The 23,444-nt window shown below is 38.2% G+C and overlaps 1 protein-coding gene across 2 annotated transcripts; it reads right to left on the bottom strand.

The window, feature by feature from the left end:
* Positions 1 to 2,779: 2,779 nt before the first annotated feature.
* Positions 2,780 to 23,232, bottom strand: LOC136269318 (uncharacterized). Of its 2 annotated transcripts, XM_066064865.1 has the most exons (4): positions 22,744 to 23,232; positions 14,653 to 15,371; positions 4,382 to 4,515; positions 3,024 to 3,125 (listed from the first exon to the last, which is right to left on the bottom strand). In XM_066064865.1, the coding sequence occupies exons 1-4, from the start codon at positions 23,078 to 23,080 to the stop codon at positions 3,056 to 3,058; spliced, it is 1,260 nt and encodes a 419-aa protein (XP_065920937.1). In that variant the 5' UTR covers positions 23,081 to 23,232; the 3' UTR covers positions 3,024 to 3,055. The 2 variants fall into 2 exon arrangements, with proteins under 2 accessions (XP_065920936.1, XP_065920937.1); XM_066064864.1 differs by having other exon boundaries at positions 2,780 to 4,515.
* Between the last annotated feature and the right edge of the window lie 212 nt (positions 23,233 to 23,444).

The raw sequence follows: 23,444 nt of genomic DNA, 5'->3' as shown, positions 1-23,444 counted from the left end.
TTCAACTTTATGGCTCCATAACTCATTCAGTGTTTATCCTATAAACAGCAAACCAATCTGGATTCCATCTATGCTCAAAATCTTGGAGCATACTGTATACATTGTAAGTAACGGAGGTTTTGTTGTCAGTTTCCCAATGGCTTCAATACATTTTTATGTGCATTCCTTATACATACTAAAACTCCCTTATGGTGAGTACTTAGCTATACGTCGACATTGTTTTAACTCTATTGACTAACTGCTTCCTCCAGCCGTTGAGACACCATGAAAACAAAAATGGCTGCAGCTCTGCCCTCAGATCCATTGCTGCAAGAGGTTCTATACTACTCCCTCAATTCAACTACTCCCTCCGCCCATTATGAACTCTTGGTTCTACTATTCTCAGGTTTATTATAGCCTGCAGCATGCTCATAAACAGATCTTTTCACTAGCCAGTCCAGAGGCGTAGCTAAGGGGGGCATTTGCCCCCCCATCACTAAATGATTTTTTTTTTTTAAACCTTCGTCACAAGTTTACCAGTATTAAACTGACACGCAAATGACTGTAAATTATGTACACTACTACGCGATATCACCAGGGGCTGCTAGTGAATGCGCACACACAACATTCAACTCGCTCGCGAATCCATCGAACGAAAATATTAGACACATAGAGTAAAGTATCAATTATCGGACAATATGATGTTCGGACAGCTGCCATTCACTTCCTGGGAATCCAGCAGCTTTGGTTATTGTACCAAAAGGTAGGCTACAATAAGCAATAATTATCCTCCAATAATCAGCTTTGCATGATTAAAAGTTTAAGAGTTACAGCCAATAGTATGCTTAGTCCGATAAAATCTATGCTCGGATAAAACTATCAGTTGTCGGACTTTGATTTTTACTACCAGTAAACAATGTCCAATTTATTTCAAATTTGTATGCAATATACCTGTACTCATTAGCTATTAATGACCAAAAAATGGTTTCGTTATCTTTAGCATAGAGGGAGTACGAGCCCCCCAATTTTTAGCGGTATTGTCGGACGCCCTCCGCTTTAATTTAGCCATGCCCACCAACAGAGTTCATGCTTTTTGCAACAAATGCACCAGTGCTAAACCACAGAAGAAGGTAAATAAATATCTTTCAAGAGTAGAGGTGTGTTTTAAAGTTGATATTCAGGATATTTCTATTGGAACGCAGTATTTTTGGCTCCTAAATTAAGGAGATGCACGCTAGGTGGAAAAATGAAATTACGAGGCACAACTTTCTGACCAACCACATTTGTTAGTCTTGGTGTCTCAGTCGCGAATACCACCTAGAAATGAAAAGATATTCCATTTTCTACCTTTTATGGATGCACAAAGCAACATTTTCGTCCTTTTTGTTTCACCCATATAAGATAGAGAAAGAAAAGCCTTTCAATTTTCGTGACAGTATTTGTGATAGGACACCAAGACTAGCATATGTAGGTGGTCAGAAGGTGGTTTTGCATAACTTCATTTTTCCACCTTGCGCGCATCTCCTTCATTTAGGAGTCAAAAATACTGCGTTCCAATGGAAATATCTTGAATATCAACTTTAAAGCACACCTCTACTCTTGAGAGATATTTATTTACCTTTTTCTGTGGTTTAGCAATGGTGCATTTGTTACAAAATCATACAAACTCTGTTGGTGGGCATGATTAAATTAAAGCGGAGGGAGTCCGACAATACCGCTAAAAATTGGGGGGCTCGTACTCCCTCTATGCTAAAGATAACGAAACCATTTTTTGGCCATTAATAGCTAATGAGTACAGGTATATTGCATACAAATTTGAAATAAATTGGACATTGTTTACTGGTAGTAAAAATCAAAGTCCGACAACTGATAGTTTTATCCGAGCATAGATTTTATCGGACTAAGCATACTATTGGCTGTAACTCTTAAGCTTTTATTCACACAAAGCTGATTGTTGGAGGATAATTATTGCTTATTGTAGCCTACCTTTTGGTACAATAACCTAAGCTGCAGGATTTCCAGGAAGTGGGTGGCAGCTGTCCGAACATCATATTGTCCGATAATTGATACTTTACTCTACTTCTATATTTAGCCTAGATTACTCGCGTGATAGAACATTTTTGAATCTAAAAAGAGTGACCCGCTTCTCCACGGCAGGAGTCACAACTCACAAGTGACAAAGGAGACCAGATGACGCTATGAACCTACTGTCTACGAGGTGATAAAGTGTTAGCTAAATAAATGTACCAAGTTTATTTTATCGAGTCGATCACACTGGACCTTTGTACGTACGGCAGTGCAGTCTGTTTTTACTTAGTCAGTCAGTCAGGTGGATCAGTCAAGCTTACAAGTTCTGCTAGCAAGACAGGTGGGATTTCGTGCAATACATGGCATTTGAATTTCGCTGAGTGAAGTGAGTGAATACGTCATCCTGTCAGCAGTGTGCTAGGACTGCAGCACAGGCTGTGGCTAACGTAAAGTAACCCGTATTTGCACTAAAGTATTAGCTCTACTGGACTGTGGATGAATTTGTTGGAGTACAGTTGTGGCACGTGCGATGATGCTCGACAAATATAGCTACCTCGATTGAAACAGTCTGTACTGAAATGGTTACGTAGCTAGTTATTTAAGCTGTAATAATACAACACCGTATGTTGGCTAGCCCACCATTGGGTCATTAGCCTTTTTTGCAATTATGAATGATTTTGAGTGTTTCGTGGGGGCATGCCTGCCCCTCCATCACCTTCTGGCTAGCTACGCCCCTGAGCCAGTCACTTGTGGTAACAATCACTTGGTTCTAGCAGGCATATTATAAATTTACTACATATAACAAAACAATATTATGATAGCAATACACATTTACGTAATTATATACTACAAATCTTTAACAAAATTAATGTGCATTATAAAAAATTCCGTCTGTATACAACAGTAATAATTCCAAGGATGTTATAGTAGTAGCAGCTAGGGATGTGAACAGTAACACATTGCACTGAATGCAGTTCCAAATATTAAACCTGCCATCACAGACATTAACAGTGTACTTCTTCTCTCCCACGGATTAAATCTTACAAAATCAGCAGTACATATAGACATAGTCCCTGAATGGCAAAAAAATAACCAAACCAATCCATCTAATGTAGTACCTAGTTGAAAGATCCATAAAATTATTAAATAGAATATGTATGCACTATAAACCAGAGCAATATTATTGGTGACTACTTCTAAAACTACCACAACAATGCCTACTATCAAACCATGTATGCACGACTTTCCACAGACAGCATAATATAAATAAAGCAGGGTTTTAAACCATAGCAAGAGTTTGTGATATCCTGTTATAAATAAACTAGCTATCCCATTGGCATCTTCATAAGCAATCCTAAAGTACAGGGTATTATCAACAAGGTACTCGTTGAGGCGGAAAAGAGTTTGGTGTGATATAAATTGTGGATATTCCATAATTTCAATGTCACTGGCTAATTTTGTGTTCTCAGTGTAATGGCCAGTGTCACTATTTTGGTTAAGCAGTGCTATTGTTATTGTCCCCCAATCTTTGAATTGTTGTATATCATTGTTACTAGGCATAAAATGCAGATAGACTGACACATGTGTACCTTCACCATCACCCTTGCCATTAGCGTACACACTTAAGCACATCTCAATTCCACCATTAGTTGCAAAGAAAGAGTTACTCTCCCATGGAACATTTTCTTTAATCTTTTCCATTAGGTCAGTTATTCTGAAGATGACTGGCAATATTTGTTCCTGTTGTTCATCAATGGCATGGAGTAAATTTTTGTGAGGCATACCAGTATTATAGCTCAGAACAGCAATGCAAAATAGGGAAAAGTATAGGATGACGAGAAAGCGAGCAACACTATTAGCAATGGGTGAATCGAACACATAGAATCTTTTTGGTTGGATCTGCTGAAACACAAAGACAAAAAACCACTTAAATAAGTAAGAATTTCGAAGACAGTTTTTCTTGTGATATTTGTTGATCATTTCTACTGCTGCTGTAGTGCCACAGTATTGGCAATGACAAGGACACTCGTCATTTATGTGAATGCTAAATGCAGTTGGTTTCACTAGATCATTGCAGTACTGACATGTTATGTCACAGCATTTGCCATCCTTGATATGTGTGCTCAGATCATGAAATTCTCCTATCCAACCACACCCATCTTCATTAGGGCAACTAATTCTGAAACACTTTATTTCACGGTCTACAGCTGTATCAGGAAATGTGATAAATGGCTTAGCACAACACATGGGACATTTATAATCTATTGAAGTAATGGACTTCATATGGTCAAGGTCAACCTTGCAATAAATATGGCCACATTTTGCACACTTCTGTGCCTCACGGCATGGCAGCTGACAAATTTTACATACCAACCTGTCAGGAACTGTATTTATGAACTTGTAACCATATCCACTGGAGAGTGTTTTATTACGTCCGCTACCAGGCATCTTATCAAACTGCGTGTCATCGTCACTGTCATCATCATTACCATGAAAAACGGAATCTTTCTGCAATTGCAATAAAAGTGGCACACTTTGAAAAAGATTGTATACTACAATATACAATTGCTACTATATACTTCAGAATGAGGAATAAAAGAAGTTCTAAAGTGTACATGTAATGACAAGTGAGAGAAAATAATAGGAATTTACTATCTATGTAGATGAGACCATTACAAAACAACATGAGAGAATCAAAGTGTTGAATAGTCCTACATTAGTGTTAGGATAGCAAAGGGTCTTTATGACTAATAAAGAACAAGTATGTGTTAGATACAGTACAGTTATGAATATATGCTAACTTACGTGCAAACAACACATTTGTATAAATTGCTAAAACCAGTTACCTACCAGTTCTACAGAAAATATGGTCACTTATTATTCATCTGATGGCTGATAATTGAAGCTAGTTTATCTTGCATCCATTATATAATATTATATAATCCAGAGACACACTATCATGATTCATACACACATGCAGTGGTGTATGCTTAATAACAAGTGGCTAAGGAATGTTCAAATTTTAACAGCAAATTTAATCCCTACTATGCTAGCTAAATTTAAACTGGAACTATTATTTTCTGCTTCTACACAGCACATAACTATTTACATGTAATAGCTGTAACGCGAACAAACAAGACCGTTGGATGTGTACATCTGAAGCTGCAGGACCAGAGGGCTAAAGGCATATATTTTAGGTACATCTTGAGTGCCCATGAATTATAAAACACTTTAAAATAGTATAATGCTGAAAATATCAGTATATTTTATCAGTTTTTGATTAGACCCAGCAAAGACATCTTTTATAAAGACAATGTAGGTGCATTTGTTACCAAATCCTAGAGAAGCATGGAGGAGGAGGCAAACCGAATTCACTGGAATTGTTGCTATAAAATATTGACCATTATTCTAATATCACAGCCAATTCTTGACTGCCACCTTGGATTTCACTTTTTTTTTTTCACCATGACATTTTTGGGGGCCACACCCTTTTTACAGCTTGATTGCATACCAATTATTGCAAATTATTCACAGATGAAAGTGTTTGTTTATATTTTTTAAGTAGCTACACTATTAAAATGTTTAATGCTCAGCTTCTAGTTTCCTACTTGCACAGAATCTGTATCCCTCTTCCCACAATCTCTTAGCTTTAGTACAGAAGTAAAAGTAATTATACTGAGGCTTGCAGTAGTATGTTGAATTTTGCAACAATCACATGGGGTATGAGCTATAGCATTGCACAAGTCACATCATGCTACTGCTATACTCATGACGCTACTTCAATGCACAATGACACACATTTCTAATGGAGATGTTTTTGTTGAGGTACAACAGATTTTGCTTGACTATTCTATTTAAGGAAGACCTCACACCAGAAGAACAACCATCAACAAGTAATAGTGATGTCAAAATCAAGCAATTTGAACTTAAACATGGTAGCGTGTGCCATTTTGTCAATTTTTGTGCATGCGTGTGTTCAGAGTTGTGTATTAATAAAAAGACAGTCATGGCTAAGTTGAACCCGTTGCCACATGGCACCCAACATGGGCCCAAAGTCTATGAAACGTGTATGCCTTGGTGCCAAGTGTTTTAAATAGGCACCCAAAGAATCATGTCTACCAAGCTTGAGAGATTAAAGAGCAAAAGAAAGGGACATCAGGGAGTCGTTTCTAGACTGATCAACGAAGCAACGCCAACTCTAAAAGGAGAGAGCACTGAAAACTGTCAGTTCAAAGCTGGTGGAGAAATTAGTTATTACAAACATTTGATGAAAGCTTGATGTTGTTAATTAACGTGAAGGATATCGAAGAAGATAATGGACTTGGATTTATTAAGTGACACGATTGAACAGGTACGGAAGGAGATAGAAATCTTTTTGAGTAAATTAGTTGATAAATGTTGAGAGTCGCTACACTGCTTGCAGTGCAGCCTCCTGAGCACGTGCCTACTGAGCACGCGAGCCTCTCGACCACGCCTATGATTGATACAGAAGCAGTAGGTCATAGCACACCCATGAAGAATAGTGAAACACTTACCTCTTCAGTCTTAAGTAAAGACTCAAGTGTTAGAGTTACTGGAGCTAAGCCAAAACTACCCAAGCTACATTAAGCTACATTTACCGAAGTTCGCAGGCGATATTACAAAGTTTAAGACATTTTGGGGTAGTTTTAATAGTGCTATTCATACTAGTACAGAGCTGTCACCAATCGACAAATTCAATTATTTAAAGGCATTATTGGATGGCCCAGCAGCCAATGTCATGCAAGGATTGAGTTTGACTGAAGATAATTACCTATCAGCTGTAGAATTGGTGAAGGATTGTTATGGCAAGCCTGATCAAATTATCACTGCACACATGGACAATTTGTTGAAGTTACCAAATTGTATTGGTGATAAATTGTCACAACTCCGTATGGTGTCTACAAAAGATAAACGCGAATATAAGATGTCTGGATGCGTTGGGCATTAAGGCTGAGCAGTATGGATGTTGTTTTTTTTATACCTATCATCATGTCAAAGCTGCCTTATGATGTTATATTGCAGATAGCAAGAGTGACCACAAGAGATGTGTGGGATGTGAGCAAATTAATGAAGGTAATGAAGAAGGAAGTTGAGGATTGAGAAATCAGCAGTACAGTAAAAGTGAGTGGTGGGCATGTCCATAAAATGCCTAAGAGATGTACCTGTCACAGCATCAGTTTTGGTGTTGAAAGATTCGGGGCACAAAATACATTGTGTCTATTTTAGAGGTGCTCATTATTCAGCTGCTTGTGACAAAGTGATTAATTGCCAGGCTCACGGAGATTTGTTGTTAGAAGGACGGTGCTTTCTGTGTTTATTGGTTGGTCACCGAGCCAGTCAGTGCATGAACACAAGAAGATACCGCAAATGTGGGCGGTGTCATCACCAATCAATTGTGAGCCTCCTAGTACTGCAGATAATAGGAATTTAAATGGTGCAACAGCGAGTGCTGCAGATACTACCTCATCGGTCTCGTGAACAAAGTCCAAGGTACATTTGCAGACAGCTAGGACTAGGGCCTTTATATCAGATGGGGAGCTGCTTCTTTTCTTGTTAGGCTGTTATTAGACAGTGGTAGCCAGCACTCATATCTTACGAGCAATTTGATGTAGCAATTACGACTGCAACCAATGCGTACAGAGCACCAGTTTAATGGTGGAAAGTCCAGATGTGATCGAGGTTGAGCGTAGTTAGAATCTGACCTCTCAGACATTTCTGGGAGGTGGAATCCTTGGGCATTACGGTAGAACCAGCTGTGATAGACAGTCTTGAATTCCCTAAGGATACAAAATTCCATTGGATACTTGGACGATACATTGTTAATCTATCGTGGCATCCTGGATGTTGACCTCAATCCAATGGATTCTCACAATGTTTGGCCCGGCTTAAGAGATTGAAGGCAAGGCTACCGAATGAACCTCACTTACTGAAGGAGTATGATGACATATTTAAGAGGACAGTATCATGGAGAGAGGGAATATCATGAGAATAATGAATGCTGCCATTTTTTACCACATCATGGTGTGGTCAGGGAAGACAAACTGACAAAAAAGTTGAGGATTGTTTGTGACGGGTCGGAAAAGGAACCAAACCAGTTCTTGTTAAATGACTGTTTGGAGATGGGCCCTAATTTGACACTGAACATGCTTGACATTCTTATCAAGTTTAGAAGTCACCCTTAGGCTTGGTAGCAGACATAGAGAAGGCTTTCCACCAAATTGTTCAGTTCAGGTGATAGAGATATGTTGAGATTCCTATGGTTTGATGATGTCAGGAGTGAGAAACCTAGAATAGTGGCATTCAGATTCTGTCGTCTAGTGTTTGGACTAACACTTAGTCCAGCTATAATGAATGGAGTGATTCAACAACATTTAACCAGATATTTCCTCACAGAGACTGCAGTGACATCTCAGTTATCTAAATCACTATATGTTGACGACTTTACTGTTGGGACACTCTCTGCTGAAGAAGAACTTCACTTGTACTGTACATCTAAGAAGCTGATGCAGAAGGATGGATTTAACTTTCATAAATGGAGGATGAGTTCAGCAGAATTACGTGAATTGATTGATAGTGAAGAAGGCAGAATGCCATCTAGTGACAATGAGGAGGTGAAGATACTAGGACTAAAAAGGGATTTAAAGGTATATGAGTTCCAGTTTGATTTTCAAACTCTTATTGGCTATGCGCAATCGTTGTTGCCAAGTAAACATTCAGTTCTTAGATTGTCAGCTAAATTGTTTGATCTGCTTGGTATGCTGAGCCCATTCACTGTTGGCATGAAGATTCTATTTCAGAAGATTTGTAAGGAAAGGACAGGTTGGGCAGAGATACTGGATGGGGAAGCACTTTCTAGATGGAATGTTTTGATGAAAGAGCTTAAGGCCCTAGCCAAGGTACCTCGGTGTTATTATGTTGGGTCCAGTACACCTGCCAACCACCAGCTACATGGATTCAGTGATGCATCTGAACATGTGTTTGCAGCAGTCATTAACCTTCAAACCATTTACAGTGATTGTAGTATCAGCGTCCGGCTTGTAGCATCAAAAACTCGTGTAGCTCCGATGAAGAAACAGACTATACCAAGGTTAGAACTGTTGGGTGCCAACACATTAGCTCGTTTGTTCAACACTGTGCAGAATATTTTGAAGTCTCTTCCGTAGATGTCCATGCTTTGTTGGACTGATTCATATACAGTGCTTTGTTGGATCAAGAATTCTGGACCTTGAAAACAGTATGTCCAACATTGGGTCACAGATGTGCATAGTTTGGCAGACAGGAATAGTTGGAGATTCTATCTAGGTGATCAAAACCCCACTTCTCATTCCTGTAAAGGACAAGACCTGGTGGACAATGTGATGTGGTGGAATCATAGATAATGTATGTCACATGGATTGGAAACGCCCGTATTATTTACATAGTGACGTAATGGGCTATCCTCGTTTCGCTGCGCGTAAATTTTATGGCCTCGACAGGTGGAAGATTTCGCTGTACTTGTAACCAGCAAATTAGTGTTTGTTGTTTACAGCTGGGTTAGTTACCACCTACACTAATTGGAGGCTGGACTGGGTAGGGATGCTGGAGAGCAGTAAACAATAGCGTAAGAAAATTCAGGTTCAAAGGTGAAATATGGTGTTTCAAAACGGTTGTGCAAATTTCCTGAAGAAACAGAAAGTGTAGCATTGTTTCTTAGCTGCTGTTTACATTACTTGTAGCAGGTAGAGTGTAATAGGCTAGCTATATATTCACTGCTTCGCTGTACATTTCCACTGCTTCAATAAAACTTCAGAAAACAGGCACTACTTTGTGCTATTGTTTAGCTCAAGCTGAGCAGTACTGTAGCTTAAAATTTATTTCAATGTATCACACATTTCTTTGGTTGTGTAAATGCGGTGACGAGAAGTTGGCTAATAGTACTGCTGTTGAATTATTAGCTGGTGTGTGCCTGCCATTGTCACCTGTCGCAAACAATATTTCTCCCAGTACCCACAGACACGCTGTGTTCTTGTTCAGTACACAACGCAACACAATAAACAATATAAAAGGAATGTCCAAGCCTTCGAACCGGCCTTCAAACAAGCAAGAGAAAGCCAAACAGCCACTCAACAAATTTCCCAATGTATTGGCGCACCGTAACTAGGATAGGAAAATAATTTAACGGGCGTTTCCAATCCATTAGGAACGCATACATTATCTATGGTGGAATGGACCAGAAATTTTAACCAAGTCATCAGAACAGTGGCAGGATATGCCTACTAAACTTGATGCATCAGTGGCGGAGGTAGAAAGAATACAGAATCCTCCAGTGATTATTTGTTCCCTAGTGAATGTGCTTAAGAATCAACAGTATCGTTTGAACCTGGAGGCCATTATTAACTTAAGAAGGCATGGATCAATGCTTAAACTGATTAGAGTGATTGGACTGGTGTTGAGATTCGTTGACCTATTGAAGGCCAAAGGGTCAAGTGGTCTAAATGTATTGGAAGTAAGACGAGCAGAAGATGTGTGGGTCAGGTCCATACAGTTAAATTCATTTCCTGATGAACTTGGAGAGGCAGTGAATTACAGGAGTCAACTTGCACTCTTTCTAGTAGAAGATGAGCACATCCATTGAAGAGGACGCTTAAATGAAACTAATCAGCCATTTTAGATGAAGAATCCAGCATCTCTTCCAACTCATCACCATTTTACTGATCTCTTATCAATCAGTGCAACATGACGGAATTCAAGAGACGTTGGCTTTAATCAGAGAGAATTACTGGATTGTGAAGGGGAGGGAAGAAGTGAAGAAAGGTTAAAAGTCACCCAGTACAGAGTTCAGCTATAGCTTACAAGTAACTCTGTAAAGACATCAGTTAGGTTTAAAAGTTACACAGTGGAGAGTTTCGCTAGGTTATATATAGAGAGTTCTATACTACAGTTGAAACTTCAGCTAAATTACAACTCACCCTGTAGAGAGTTCAGCCAGGTTACAGGTCACTATAGAGAACTCAGTTAGCTCTGTTGAGAGGTTACATGCCACCCTTTAGAGAGTTCAGCTAGCTTCCAAGACCCTTCTAGAGAGTTCAGTTAGGTTTATAAGTTACACAGTGAAGAGTTCATCTAGTTTACGGTGTCAAGTATCCCTAAGCCTTTAGAGTTCAGCTAAGTCACTTAGTGGAGGTTACAAGTCACCCTGTAGAGGAATTCAGCTAGGTTACAAGCCACCATTTAGAGAGTTCGGTTATCTTGAAAAGCCACACAGTGGAGAATTCGACTAGGTTACATGTCACCCTGTACAGAGTTAGTCACCCAGTGGAAAGTTTAGCTAAGGTTACTGTAACGAGTTTGGCTACGTTATAAATAACCATGAAGAGAGTACAAGTACATAGATTACTAGTCACCCTATGGTACCGTGGATACAAGTCACTACAGTTCCATAGAATCATCACATGCTCAAGACTATGATGAGAAGTTATTGCTTTGATAATATGACATTCAGCTACAGTAGGTCACAAGCCAGTTTAGCTACATACATGCAAGCAACCAGAGGTAGATTACAAGCCACTCCATAGAAAGTGTAGCTAAGTTAATAGTCACCTTTAGAGATTTCAGGTTGACAATATCTCATCCTGTGGAGAGGATACAACTTACTCCATAGACACTTCAGCCATGGCATAAGTCACCCTGTAGGGCTGGTTACAAGTCACCCTACAGAGAGGTTAAAAATTACCCTGCAGACAGCTAGGTGAAAAGTTATACTGAATGTGGAGAGTTCAGCTAGACAACAAGTCACACAATAAAACTTCAACTAGAGGAATGAAGAGAGTTCAGCCAGGTTACATGTCACCCAGTAGAAATTTCAGGTACTACATAAGTTACCCTGTAGCAATGTCAATAGATACCTGGTAGAGAGTTTAGAGTGTTTGTGACCCACTGAGCGAAATTGAAATACATTGGGTAAAAAATGCGTACTACAAAAATAATTTTACGCAAGTTATAATCACTTCAGTAAACAGTGAAAGAAAGCCTGAATCAAGCAAACTAAGTGACCAACGGATTCGCCTGTTAATGGTGAGTAAGAATATCTTGTTTCATTTTAGTGGCATGAAGCAAAGCGGGATTATGGCTGTATGTTTGCATTGCAGTAAAATGTCACATAAACATCACCGTTTCTAAGCCAAAACAGCCTTCTTTTTTAAATTCATGGGTGGACTGAGGCGAAAAAATACACCTTACTAAATGCCCCAATTCATCGTGAATACAATACGCAAAGTCCCATCTTTCTAGCTTGCTTCCTTCGTGAGTTATGATTGATTATTCGAGCGTCTGTAATTTTTTTCTCCATGCTCACCATACAAATCGATTTTTTGCTCTTCCTAGTGTCTATCGCTACAACTCCACAACTATCCACCAGATAAGGCTAAAACTTTGACAGCCCATGCTTTTTCACTGTGGATAACAAAAAAGTTATAAAGAGAAGTTTGACAAAAATGCAAACTAGTTGGGTTTTCGCTCAGCAGGTCACATTTGGTTAGATGAAAAGTCACCTGGTAAAAGGTTCAGGTACTATAAATTATAGGTAGCCCTATATAAATTTCAGCTTGGTTATAAGATATAGTATTTTTTGAGAGTCACAAGTCACCTGGTAAGAATTTGGTTTAATGATGTCATCCAATAGAGGGTTCACTTAGGCTACCATAGGGACCAAAAAAGGAAATATCACTTTATCATTCAGCTACTAACTAAACGTTATGCTGTATTAATAATGCAATTAAATTTTAAAAAATAAGTAGGGCAAGACATTAGCTAAGACTTTTCTATGTGCTGCCTTTGGTCGTCTACGGGCCCTTGAAGGCACACTTGTAAAGCAAAACTTGCTTAAATTCTTTCTGTAAACTGTATGCAAACAACAAGTAAATACATACGTATGTCAGTCAACTTAAATGTTGTGAATATTTGAATACAGTAAGAGTATTTGTGGCTACTAAACATACCACAATCTACACATTGAAGGTGCTAAATGCAGCAACAGTATCACCATGTGTAATAGCATCCCTTCTACACCTCTATGTAGCCGGAAAAACTTATGTATATATCTGTATTATGTTCTATACCGTGGTACCTATAGAACATAGTGCCTTCCCTATGTGCAGGATTATCTACAAAGTCCATTTCTATTTACAAATCTAAGCATGTGTATGACTAAGCTAGTACATGTGGTGGCCTGCAGCGTAATGTTGTACTACAGTCTACGTTAGGGATTGTAACAGTAACGGGAGTGAACCAAGTGTTTGATTTGTGGCTACTTAAAATACACAGAAGTGTTTATTAAAATCCCTACAATTTGCAATAAAATGTAGCACTGGTTTGTACCTTAGGACTTGCATGCCCTATTATGTAATCCCTTCTACACAATAACTGACATTATGCCTAGCTATCATGATTGTACTTAATTAACCCTTTCTGCACAACAATGATTGACATTATGCATGACTAAGCAGGGATAAAAAAAAGCTATAGATCGACCCATAACTAGTTTTTTCCTCCTCTGCCAAGACTGATGTAATGTACCCACTCTCAATGCATGCCCTATTCACAGTGGTCTATAAGAGTCCATGGAATGCCAAAGCTCAAGCAAACAAAACGGTGTTCCAAAACTCAGGAATGAAAAAAAGGTTTGGTCTAGGTGAGGATTGAGCCTGCAGCTGAGTTGGCTAGTATTGTTTGTCCATGTGGTTTTGACAGAGAATGTACAGTATTTTGCAAGTCGGTTAACAGTTGAAAAACTTTTGGTAGCGACATCACGTGAAAAGTAGCCAATCAGATAACTTGTATAATTTTCAAATTCGTAACAAAGAGGTATTTGATTGGCTACTTTTCACATGATGTCGCTACCAAAATTTTTTTAAACTGTCAACTGACTTGTTGCAAAATACTGTATTACCACAGCACTTCCCTGTCCTTTCTACGCCAATGTCATCAAAGCGCTGTGAAGAACTAACAAAAGCAGATACCAATTTACAACAACAACAGCCATGTTGCCAGATCATAGGCACGAAATTTCGTGCCTTGATACATGCTTCAATTCGGTTGCTGAGAAACAATGACCTAAAGTTCAGTTTTAAAATAGTGTGCCAAAAAGGTGTGGCTATACAACAAAAACAGTGCCCTTAGCTGGATTCGAACCTATCACCTTGTGGATGCTATTCAGGTGCTCTGTCAGTCGAGCCTTTTGTGCTGTGGTTTTCAGTGGAATGTTGCTCAAGTTTTCTCTACATCTTCACCTTCAACCTGCGGCAGGGAGAAAACAAAAGTAAGCATGGTGAACTCGTGGTAACAGCCGAGCTGTAAAAAGGGTGCGGCCATTAAAAGCTAGAAAAGATGCAAAATCAAAATGTGGCGGCCAAGAAATGGCTGTGATGGTATTTCCTTTCATGGAATAATTTCAAGAAGTACAATTCAAGTGAAGTTGGGGCTGAATCTAACACAAATTCACCTGGATTGCCTTTAATAAAATATTACCCCAGATACATCACAGTGTACACTAGTGTACATTAGTTGTATCTACGGCCAATTTGTCCTCCAGGATTCCTATAATCTGAAGTGTAAAAGTATTGCAAGTACAGGTACACAAACACTTACTTTTGTTTGTGAATGATAGAAGTCAAATACAACCTCTTCACCAATTTTCATAAAAACAATGGAGTTTTTGATCAGTTTCTCCTTATTAAGGTTTGCCATTTCAATCATGTAAACGGCAGCCAGTGCTGGAATATACCATTCCAAGTGTAAGGACCGAAATAGAAAGTTGATGTACGGATGAAAAATATATTTCTTGACTTTCAGAAATCCACAAATAAACTCTTTGATTTCACTGTATTCTTGCACTGTTATTTTTGTATACGGCTGATCCAAAATAGCTTGAAATTTGACATAGTTAGGTGGTAAATCAACATTTGAAAATTGTTCTGGTATGATTTCAATTGCATGTTTGGATGCCAAAAATTGTTTATATTTATTTAATTCAACTTCTGCCTCTGGTGACTCTGATATATCAATTAATTGTTCTAAAATGGACCACTCATCCCATCCCCAGTGGTGGCGAAGTTGAAGAAAGAGATCTCTAAAACTTTTGCTTGCTTGGAGTTTTGGTAACTTATCATCACCAAAAATTATTTGGTCTGATTCATCACTAATACACAACTTTGTGCAGTAGCTTTTACATAATTCCAATTTATCACCACAATTTTTGTCCAACAACCATTCAATTTTAAATACAAGCTTGCTAAACTGAGCAGTGAAGGTTTTTTTCTCTTTTTTTGCTTTTCTGTGTTCAGCTTGATTATATTCTGTAATATGCACTGTGTACACAGATATATAAATAATATAAGAATTATTAATTGTGTGGAACGTTGAACAGTGCATAAACGCTATTAGACACAAGTGACATAGCATTTCATGGATTCACTATTTAATACAAGGGAGAATGTTAGGGTTGATGTAGATATGACTACAACATGCACTAGTAAAAAGGATTTTAAAAATCTGCAGTTCAACCATCTTAATATTCAGCCCTTTTGATACCACTTTTAAAACTGTTATAATAGGAAGCTTGATCATTCTAATTGAGAATGTCGCTCTTCACTCAATTTTACAAAGAATTATTGTACTTTGAGAGAAACAAGCAAAGCAACAGTACTTTTTATTACAGCACTCGATTTTCACTCCTATTGTAGTTTAAAATTTCTATACTTGTTTGTTTACTTTATTCAAATAATTATTATGACTGGTAAACCCATGCATACCACATCAGCCGAAATAGATGGCGTCACACACCCAGTTAATCAATTATTGTCTGACTCTTCCTTGTTAGCCATGTTCAACCAGTTACACAGCAGTACGAATCAACCACTACAGTACATCTGCAATGTAAGTAGCCAACATAAAAATACCATTCATGTCCAGTACTGCCACAAAAAATCCCTTGTCATCCACGACATTCATAGTTAAATTTAGCACATTGTATAACACTCAAAAATGCGCATGATTCCGTTTATAGAAATGGAAGCCATCACGTGCAACCGCCAATCAACACTTTTCGCTGTCAGCAAAGATGAATGGAACACAAAGGAGGACACTAGTAATTCCATGAAGAATGCATTGTACGTACTGCGGCATGTCAAAAGGCACCTCTTGGGCCGAAGCGACGTCAAATGGTGAAAAAATCAAGCCCATAGTCTTAACTGTTATTGAATTATGCTAGTCTGAAAGCATCAGTCAGGCAGTCAGTCAGTCGTCAGAAAACTCCGTTATATAAAAAATTTTTTGTAGCAACTTGTTGAGAGCATTTTAGATTAATTTGAAGGCATTTTTGAGCTTTATTTAGCCTAACCAATAGTGCCAAGTGGCTGTGAAGGATTTCTGAGGATGGTTTATGGCTGATATTATTCCAAGGGCTAGGGCTCCAGCCAATTATGCTTGAAATTTTACCTATTATGCTTTTGAGCATTGCTCAAAAATCAAGCCCGTTATGCTCAATATTATGCTTTTAGTACCAAGACTATGCTCAACAAAGGTCTGTTTTACTACAGTACATCTACTTTCTGTTAGAGTAAATGACTGCTCTATTAGAGTATCTCGATCTTCTTTGTGCAAAGCGTGTGTAACCACCAAAGAAACAACTCGTTTAGTTATTATAAGGGGTTTTCAGCTGTAATAATAAGAAATTGGGTGTATTCTTTCCATTTACGACGAATGCGTTTAAAATTTTAGTTTAAATTTCGAAAATCGTCCCTATTATGCTAGCATTATGCTTGATGCTTTCCGTCACCTATTATGCTTTTTATTATGCCGGCATAATTAGCCAGGGCCTTCCAAGGGCCATGCCCACATCTTCAAGACCCTACTATACAGCTCTACCATACTGTATGATACTAGTCCAAGCAAAGGGTTGCCTGTACTGCATATTATAGATAAGCTGCAGTACGTATGCTTTGATCTGAATCTTCGAAAACATTTAATAACTTGGGAATTACATTAGACAAGTACTTGAAATTTGGCACATTTGTAGTACTACTTAACCCGCTAAAAATGTTTTTGTTCGAATATCTAGTGCCTTATTTATAAGCTATCAAAGTTTTCTCTATACATTTTCTATGGGGAAGCCACAAAAGTACAGGATCTATTATGGCTTTCCCAAACTTGTTAAGGATCCAAACTGCACATGTCTTTTCTTCATCTATTTACTTGGTTGTATGAAACAGTCTTTTCTTTGAGAAAAATCTACTATTTTGTTTTTAGCTGATTAATTCTCAGGATTCAGCTCAACGCATGCATACCATAACTTACATAGTTGCCATACTGATAATCTGTGAATATCCAGTTGTACGAAAGGTGCCCCAAAAAGATTATTAGGCTTAGGTGGGACTGAACTCTGGGTGTTAATAACTTGAGGTTAATGGGCTGGTGCACAAACACCAAAGTCGACTATCTGTGGTTTTCACAGGAATGTAGCTCAATTCTTTCTTACACCAGTACTTAAAACGTGCTGTAAAGAACGAAAAAAGTAGATACCGATTTGCGACAACAATAATTGAGTTGCCAGATCATGGGTGTGTCATTTCTTTCAAGCACCGCCTTAATACGTGCTTTGGATGCCAAGTTACGATTAAAAATAAGTGGATTTTTAAATGTGTGTCAAAAAGGTATGGATTTGAAGACCAAAATAGTGCCGACAGCTGGATTCAAACCTACAACCCCTGGCACACAAGTAAGGTGCTCTAATGATTGAAACACTTGTGCTGTGGTTTGACAGGAATTGACCTCAAGTTTTTAGCTACACCCGTGCATTCAAAGCAACAGAGACGACAAAATATAGGCGTTAGAGTCTTCATTTAAAAGTGATTTAATTCTAAGATAATGAACACTTCAAAAATCGCTTTCATATGTGCATCAGGTGGCGAGAAATTTGTTGGTCGTCAAGAAATTGAAGACAGAAAGATAAACAGACAGATGGCTTTTTAGCTTTATATATACAGACACCCCACAAACTTGTGTCAGGCCTCCTATAATAACTGTGTCTCTCAGTGGCTCAATGCTAACCAGATTTTCCATATTCAAGATTGTGGATCCTATAAAATTTGAAAGATTCCATTATTGCAAAACTAAATAATCGATAAAACAAGGGTACTGTAGCTAAGCAAAAAGAATGATTAAAGAAAATTCTATTACAATTAGTGTTGCATCGATTATCAGTTCAGTAATCGGTATCAATCGATATTGGTTACTAGCCAATTATTGGCTTTGATTACATGAGAGCCGACATTATTGTTCACTAGTATTGGTACCTGCCCTACGTGCAGGAATATATTCGAAATTACAGCAATAACGCAAATCAAATGGTACATATCATTATGACTCTACATACACTATAGCATGCATTATGATATCAATGTCAAAGCTGATGTGAACATGCAGGAAAGTTAAATAGCAAAGCTGCACGTGGCTATAGTTATGAACTGATACATTACAGGCGAAGAACAATACCCTGTACATCATTGGAAGCCCAAGTATTTTTGCTTGATATAGCACCTGTACTTACTATGCAGGCTCATCTTTAAAGTGCTTAAAGTTTCTACACAAAATTTTACATCAACACCATTATATGTGACCCTATATTGGATAATCGGTCCTTTTCAAATACATAGAAATCCACACTTACATATGCCACCAGTAAAGCAGCTATCCACCAAGTAAAGTATTTCACTAAATTTCCTGTAAGTCAGATTACTGACTGGTGATTTAATTACTGTAATGCTGAGTAGATGTTTGTAATACCTTACTTTAATCATAATATCCCAGTTGTAAAGTGACATTAGGGTTGATTTTCCACAATCCAGTCACATATATGGCAAGCGGCTTGGCTACATTGTTCATACCAAGATCGTGGTATGTTTAGTAGACACAAATACTCTTACTGTATTCACAACATTACCTGTCCTACACTACAACTTAGCAAAACATAGAGGTACAGTTCTACTGTTTTATGTACTTGTTACAACACATTAAAGGTGCTGAATGTAGTAACAGTGTCAACATGTGTTATAGTGCTCCTTGTACATGTCTATGTAGCTGGAAAGCTTAATTATATACTGTGGTACCTATAGAACATTAGTACCTGCCCTATGTGCAGGACCATCTCTAAAGTCCATTTCTAGCTACAAACATAAGCAGTTGTACACTGTATGGTACTAAGTTGGTACATGTGGAGGTCTGCAGTGTAAATGTTGTACTGCCATCTATGCTAGGACAGTAAACAATTACCAAAATGGGAGTGAACCAAGTGAGTATAATTTGTGAATACACAAAAGTGTTTAAAAATCCCTACAATTTGCAATAAAATGTAGTGCTGGTTTGTACCTTAGGACTATCATATAATCCTTTCTACACAATGACTGACACTATGCCTAGCTATCACCTATCATGATTGTACTTAACCCCTTCTACACAACTTGACAATGACTGGCATCATGCATGGCTAAGTGGGGATAAAAGAAGCTATAGACCCATACTCCTCTGCCAAAACTGGTGTAATGCACTCACTCTCAGTGTATGCCCAATTTACAGTTGTCTATAAGAGTTCATAGAATGCCAAAGCTCAAGCAAACAAAAAGTTGTTCCAAAAGATTCAGAAATGAAAAAAAAAAAATTTAGTCTAGGTGGGGATTGAACCTGCAGAGTATTGTTTGTCCATATGGTTTAGACAGGAATGTATTACCACAACACTCTCCTGTCTTCTCTACACCAATGTCATTAACGTGCTATAAAGAACTAACAAAAGCAGATATCGATTTACAACAACAGTCACGTAGCCAGATCATGGGTGTGTAATTTCGCTCAAGTCCTGCCTCGATACGTGCTTCAGCTGCCGAGAAACAATGAACTAAAAGTTCAGGTTTTAAAAAGTGTGTCCAAAAAGCAATACGAAAAAAACAAACAGTTCCTTTAGCTGAATTCGAACCCATGACCTCGTTCATGCTAGTCAGGCGTTCTAACGGTTGAACTGTTTGTGCTGTGGTTTTCAGTGGAACGCTCTGTACATCTTCGCCTTCAACCCACTGCAGAGAGCTAACAAAAGCACGAGTCAACTCGCAGTAACAAACTTGAAGTAGGTGGATGATGAGCACTTCATGCTGGGCACCTGATAAGTCGATATGGGCAGTCCTAGGCAAGTTACTGGCATGACAGATGGACAGACACACACACAGACGAACGGCTTTTCAGCTTTATATGTACAAGTAAAAGATAAAATTAGGAATTTTCAGTATAAGTAGGGACTGCAACAATAAAAAGTACTGAAACAAGCTGCTGAGATGAAACACAACTGAGTGCATGCATTTTAATCCCTACCTTAGCCATACATCATCAGGCTAAGTTAGGGATTAAAATGCATGCACTCAGTTGTATTTCATTTCAGCGGCTTGTTTCAGAACTTTTTATCATTGCAGTCCCTACTCATAATACTGAAAATTTTCTTACACTTGTTTGTGTACTTTTTTTTCATAAACATACACATTGCTGTTATTATATTACAGGATAGCAAATGGTGGTGGGACATATCCTATGAGCCCAACCCAAGAAAACTTGAAGCCTTGTTCCCAGACCATTTATATATCAATTTTAATGTGCTGCTACAAACTAGCACATTGGAATACAGGATAGCAGCTCATATCCTATGAGTGAAACCAGGCAAACTTGAGGCTCATGCCCAGACCACTTAGAAAGAAACTCTAAAATATACTCAGTAACAAGGTGTATGCTGATTGAGCTGCAAAATGGACTTGTATTCTATTATTTTAAGGCATGCTTGTTTAGTGTATTGCTAGAAACAAACACTAACACTTATGCGTAGTTTCTTGGACACTGGACATAACAAGTACAGTAGCTTTTTCCAGGCGAGTATTCTGTGGTAAGGTCTTAAAATCTATTGTAACATGTATATTCCAATAATTATTTTGGGGGCGCAATGATTGGGTGGTCTGATGGAAGCCGTATCGATGAGCGATGGCCACGATAAAGAAGGATCAAAGGTAAAACAGTAAGCAATAGCGCATGCATTGTAGAATATTTAAAATATTAAAGGTTTCATCTCCATGAAATCTGAAGCATTTCCACCAAAGAAGTAAGGCTGTAGCTAATTTACATTTTGACTCAATATAGCTGAAGGCTGGGGCTTGATCAAAGTTTGTTTGTTTGTAACAAGTTGTCTAATGAAAATACCACTGTCACTGCATCAGCAGTGCATGTGGTCAATTATCTGACCACAATGTCTGGACCAATAGAAGCAGAAACAGCTGCCCAACCCATTCATTGCATCATGTAAAACAGATGCACACACATAATAGAAACTTCAATACCGTATAGCTGGTTTTTGTCGCGAGCTTTAAATGTTGCGAGTATAAAAAGTGTGTAACTAATTTTCGAGAACATCGTGTTGTCGCTAAAATAAAATCTCGCGTCTATTTACTTACTATCACATGAGGTATGCGCGAAAGGGGACTGCATTATAATTACTGTAAATAAATGCACACACCATGGATAATAGCGGCGAGATTTTATAAATGTTGCGGATGAATTCTTCACGAATTTGTACTTTACACGAAAATAAATTCCGCGTGACAAAAACCAGCTATACGGTACTTCCCAAGATTAGTTAGTTGCCTCACACTAAGGATACTTGGAAATCAATAAGATCATGCAGTCAATGAGCAGATTATAAATGAACACTTGATAATCACTATAGTAGTTAAGTGGATACGATACTAAAAGCAATGGTATTATCGAGTATAGTAAACTAACATTTCTGTGGCTTGAAATCATTTTATTACTTACGTTACTTTACAGACATGGGGCCAAGTACATGAGTACTTATACTTAAGTATAAATTTGAAAGTACTTGTACTTTACTTAAATACTTTCTTAATTTCCCCAATGTACTTGTACTTATACTCAAGTACTTCACTAAGTACTTGTATGTACTTGAGTACTTAAAGTACTTTTAAGTACTGCAAACATTGTATGTAGTTTGTACACAGTGGGTGTACAATGAGAATAACAAAATTGTATGAAGGTGCAATTTACAACTACTTGTGATTCTTCTACTGCCTTCCCCAACCATACTATGTATCATGTTGCCACGATTAATGATGTCATAGCTTTCTAGCAAACAAAAACAATGCTGCTGTTCAAGGCAGTGCATTTTAAGAGTATAAGAGAGAGAATGGTTGACAAAAACCTGAAAGTATCAACCCCTCTAGGCACACTTACATACTACAATACACTGAATACAGTGTATATTTTACTACAGCAAAATGTACTTGTACTTTACTTAAGTACTATCTTGAGTGCTGCAGGAGTACTTGTACTTGGAAAATTCAAAAGTACTTGTACTTTTAAATGTACTTGGCCCCATGTCTGCTTACGTAGCCACAGGTACCTGTAGAATTGTTTTGCATTAAGAGACAGACTAGCTACCCGCAGACCCTCTGTCAGTTGTTGGAGTGAGACTAGTCATAAGGGTAAGGTATATATTATCTATGTCATAGGTAATAGGTATGCTTCACTTTATTTGATATGCTTTGCTTTTTGGTTGTAGATATGCTTTTGCCTTGTACCTAAACCATTTCCCATTTGTATGAAATTTGGGTACGAGACAAGATATACCTCTGGTCTCACCTGCTTCTGGGGGCAAGTCCTTGTGGATGTTTTCTGCGAGCTTCATTACAGCTTGATCGTTTTTGGTTCTTCCAAATTCCTCCATAACTTCCAACAACTGCAAAAAGGAATGGTTAACCCCAACAATCAGTCCTGGCCTCATCCACTCCAACAGCAAGCGCGTCTTACCCCAGTCAGTTTTTTCAGCGAACATGCTTTGTCGCAAAGTGGTGTCACTTAATAATCCTTTGCTTACAAGCATATCCCACATTGCATTGGTTGGAAGGGACTCCACCAGTTTGGCATAGTGTCCTTCAAATGCAACAATACAAGGATGGCCACTAGAAACATTTGACATATCCAAATATCTGCATGAAAATCGTCGAGGAAATCGTACAGACCCGTACTGTGTTTGAGAACTACTCGGAGTAAATACAGTGAACTCTAGACTGCGTTCAGGTCTTCTCTAAGTTGTCCTCGATGCCTCGATACAAGAAAAAAACGCTCATAATGAAAACTCTCAATGAAATAACAATACAAAAAACGAAACCGGGCCACGCCCCCAAAATACAAAAATAAATTCGGAAATGTATTACGAGTATTGGGAAGACAATGAAAATTTCGTTTACTACTGCTCTTCACACTTCGTGCAAGTACCTTTCTTTAAAAAAACGGTCGGCTTTTACATCAGAAGCTAACATACTACACGTGTACAAATTTAT

Source organism: Dysidea avara, chromosome 10 (assembly GCF_963678975.1).
Source record: "Dysidea avara chromosome 10, odDysAvar1.4, whole genome shotgun sequence".
NCBI classification, from domain to species: Eukaryota; Metazoa; Porifera; class Demospongiae; order Dictyoceratida; family Dysideidae; genus Dysidea; species Dysidea avara.
Note: the sequence above shows the minus strand (reverse complement) of the source record. Positions and strands in the feature narration are given on the sequence as shown.

Coding starts and splice junctions, on each gene's coding strand:
- LOC136269318 (XM_066064864.1), bottom strand. CDS start 23,080: ATGTCAAATGTTTCTAGTGGCCATCCTTGTATTGTTGCATTTGAAGGA. Junction 15,372..22,743: donor GGACTTGCCCCCAGAAGCAG/GTGAGACCAGAG, acceptor CTGTGTACACAG/TGCATATTACAGAATATAAT. Junction 4,516..14,652: donor TCTATCATTCACAAACAAAA/GTAAGTGTTTGT, acceptor TTGCAATTGCAG/AAAGATTCCGTTTTTCATGG.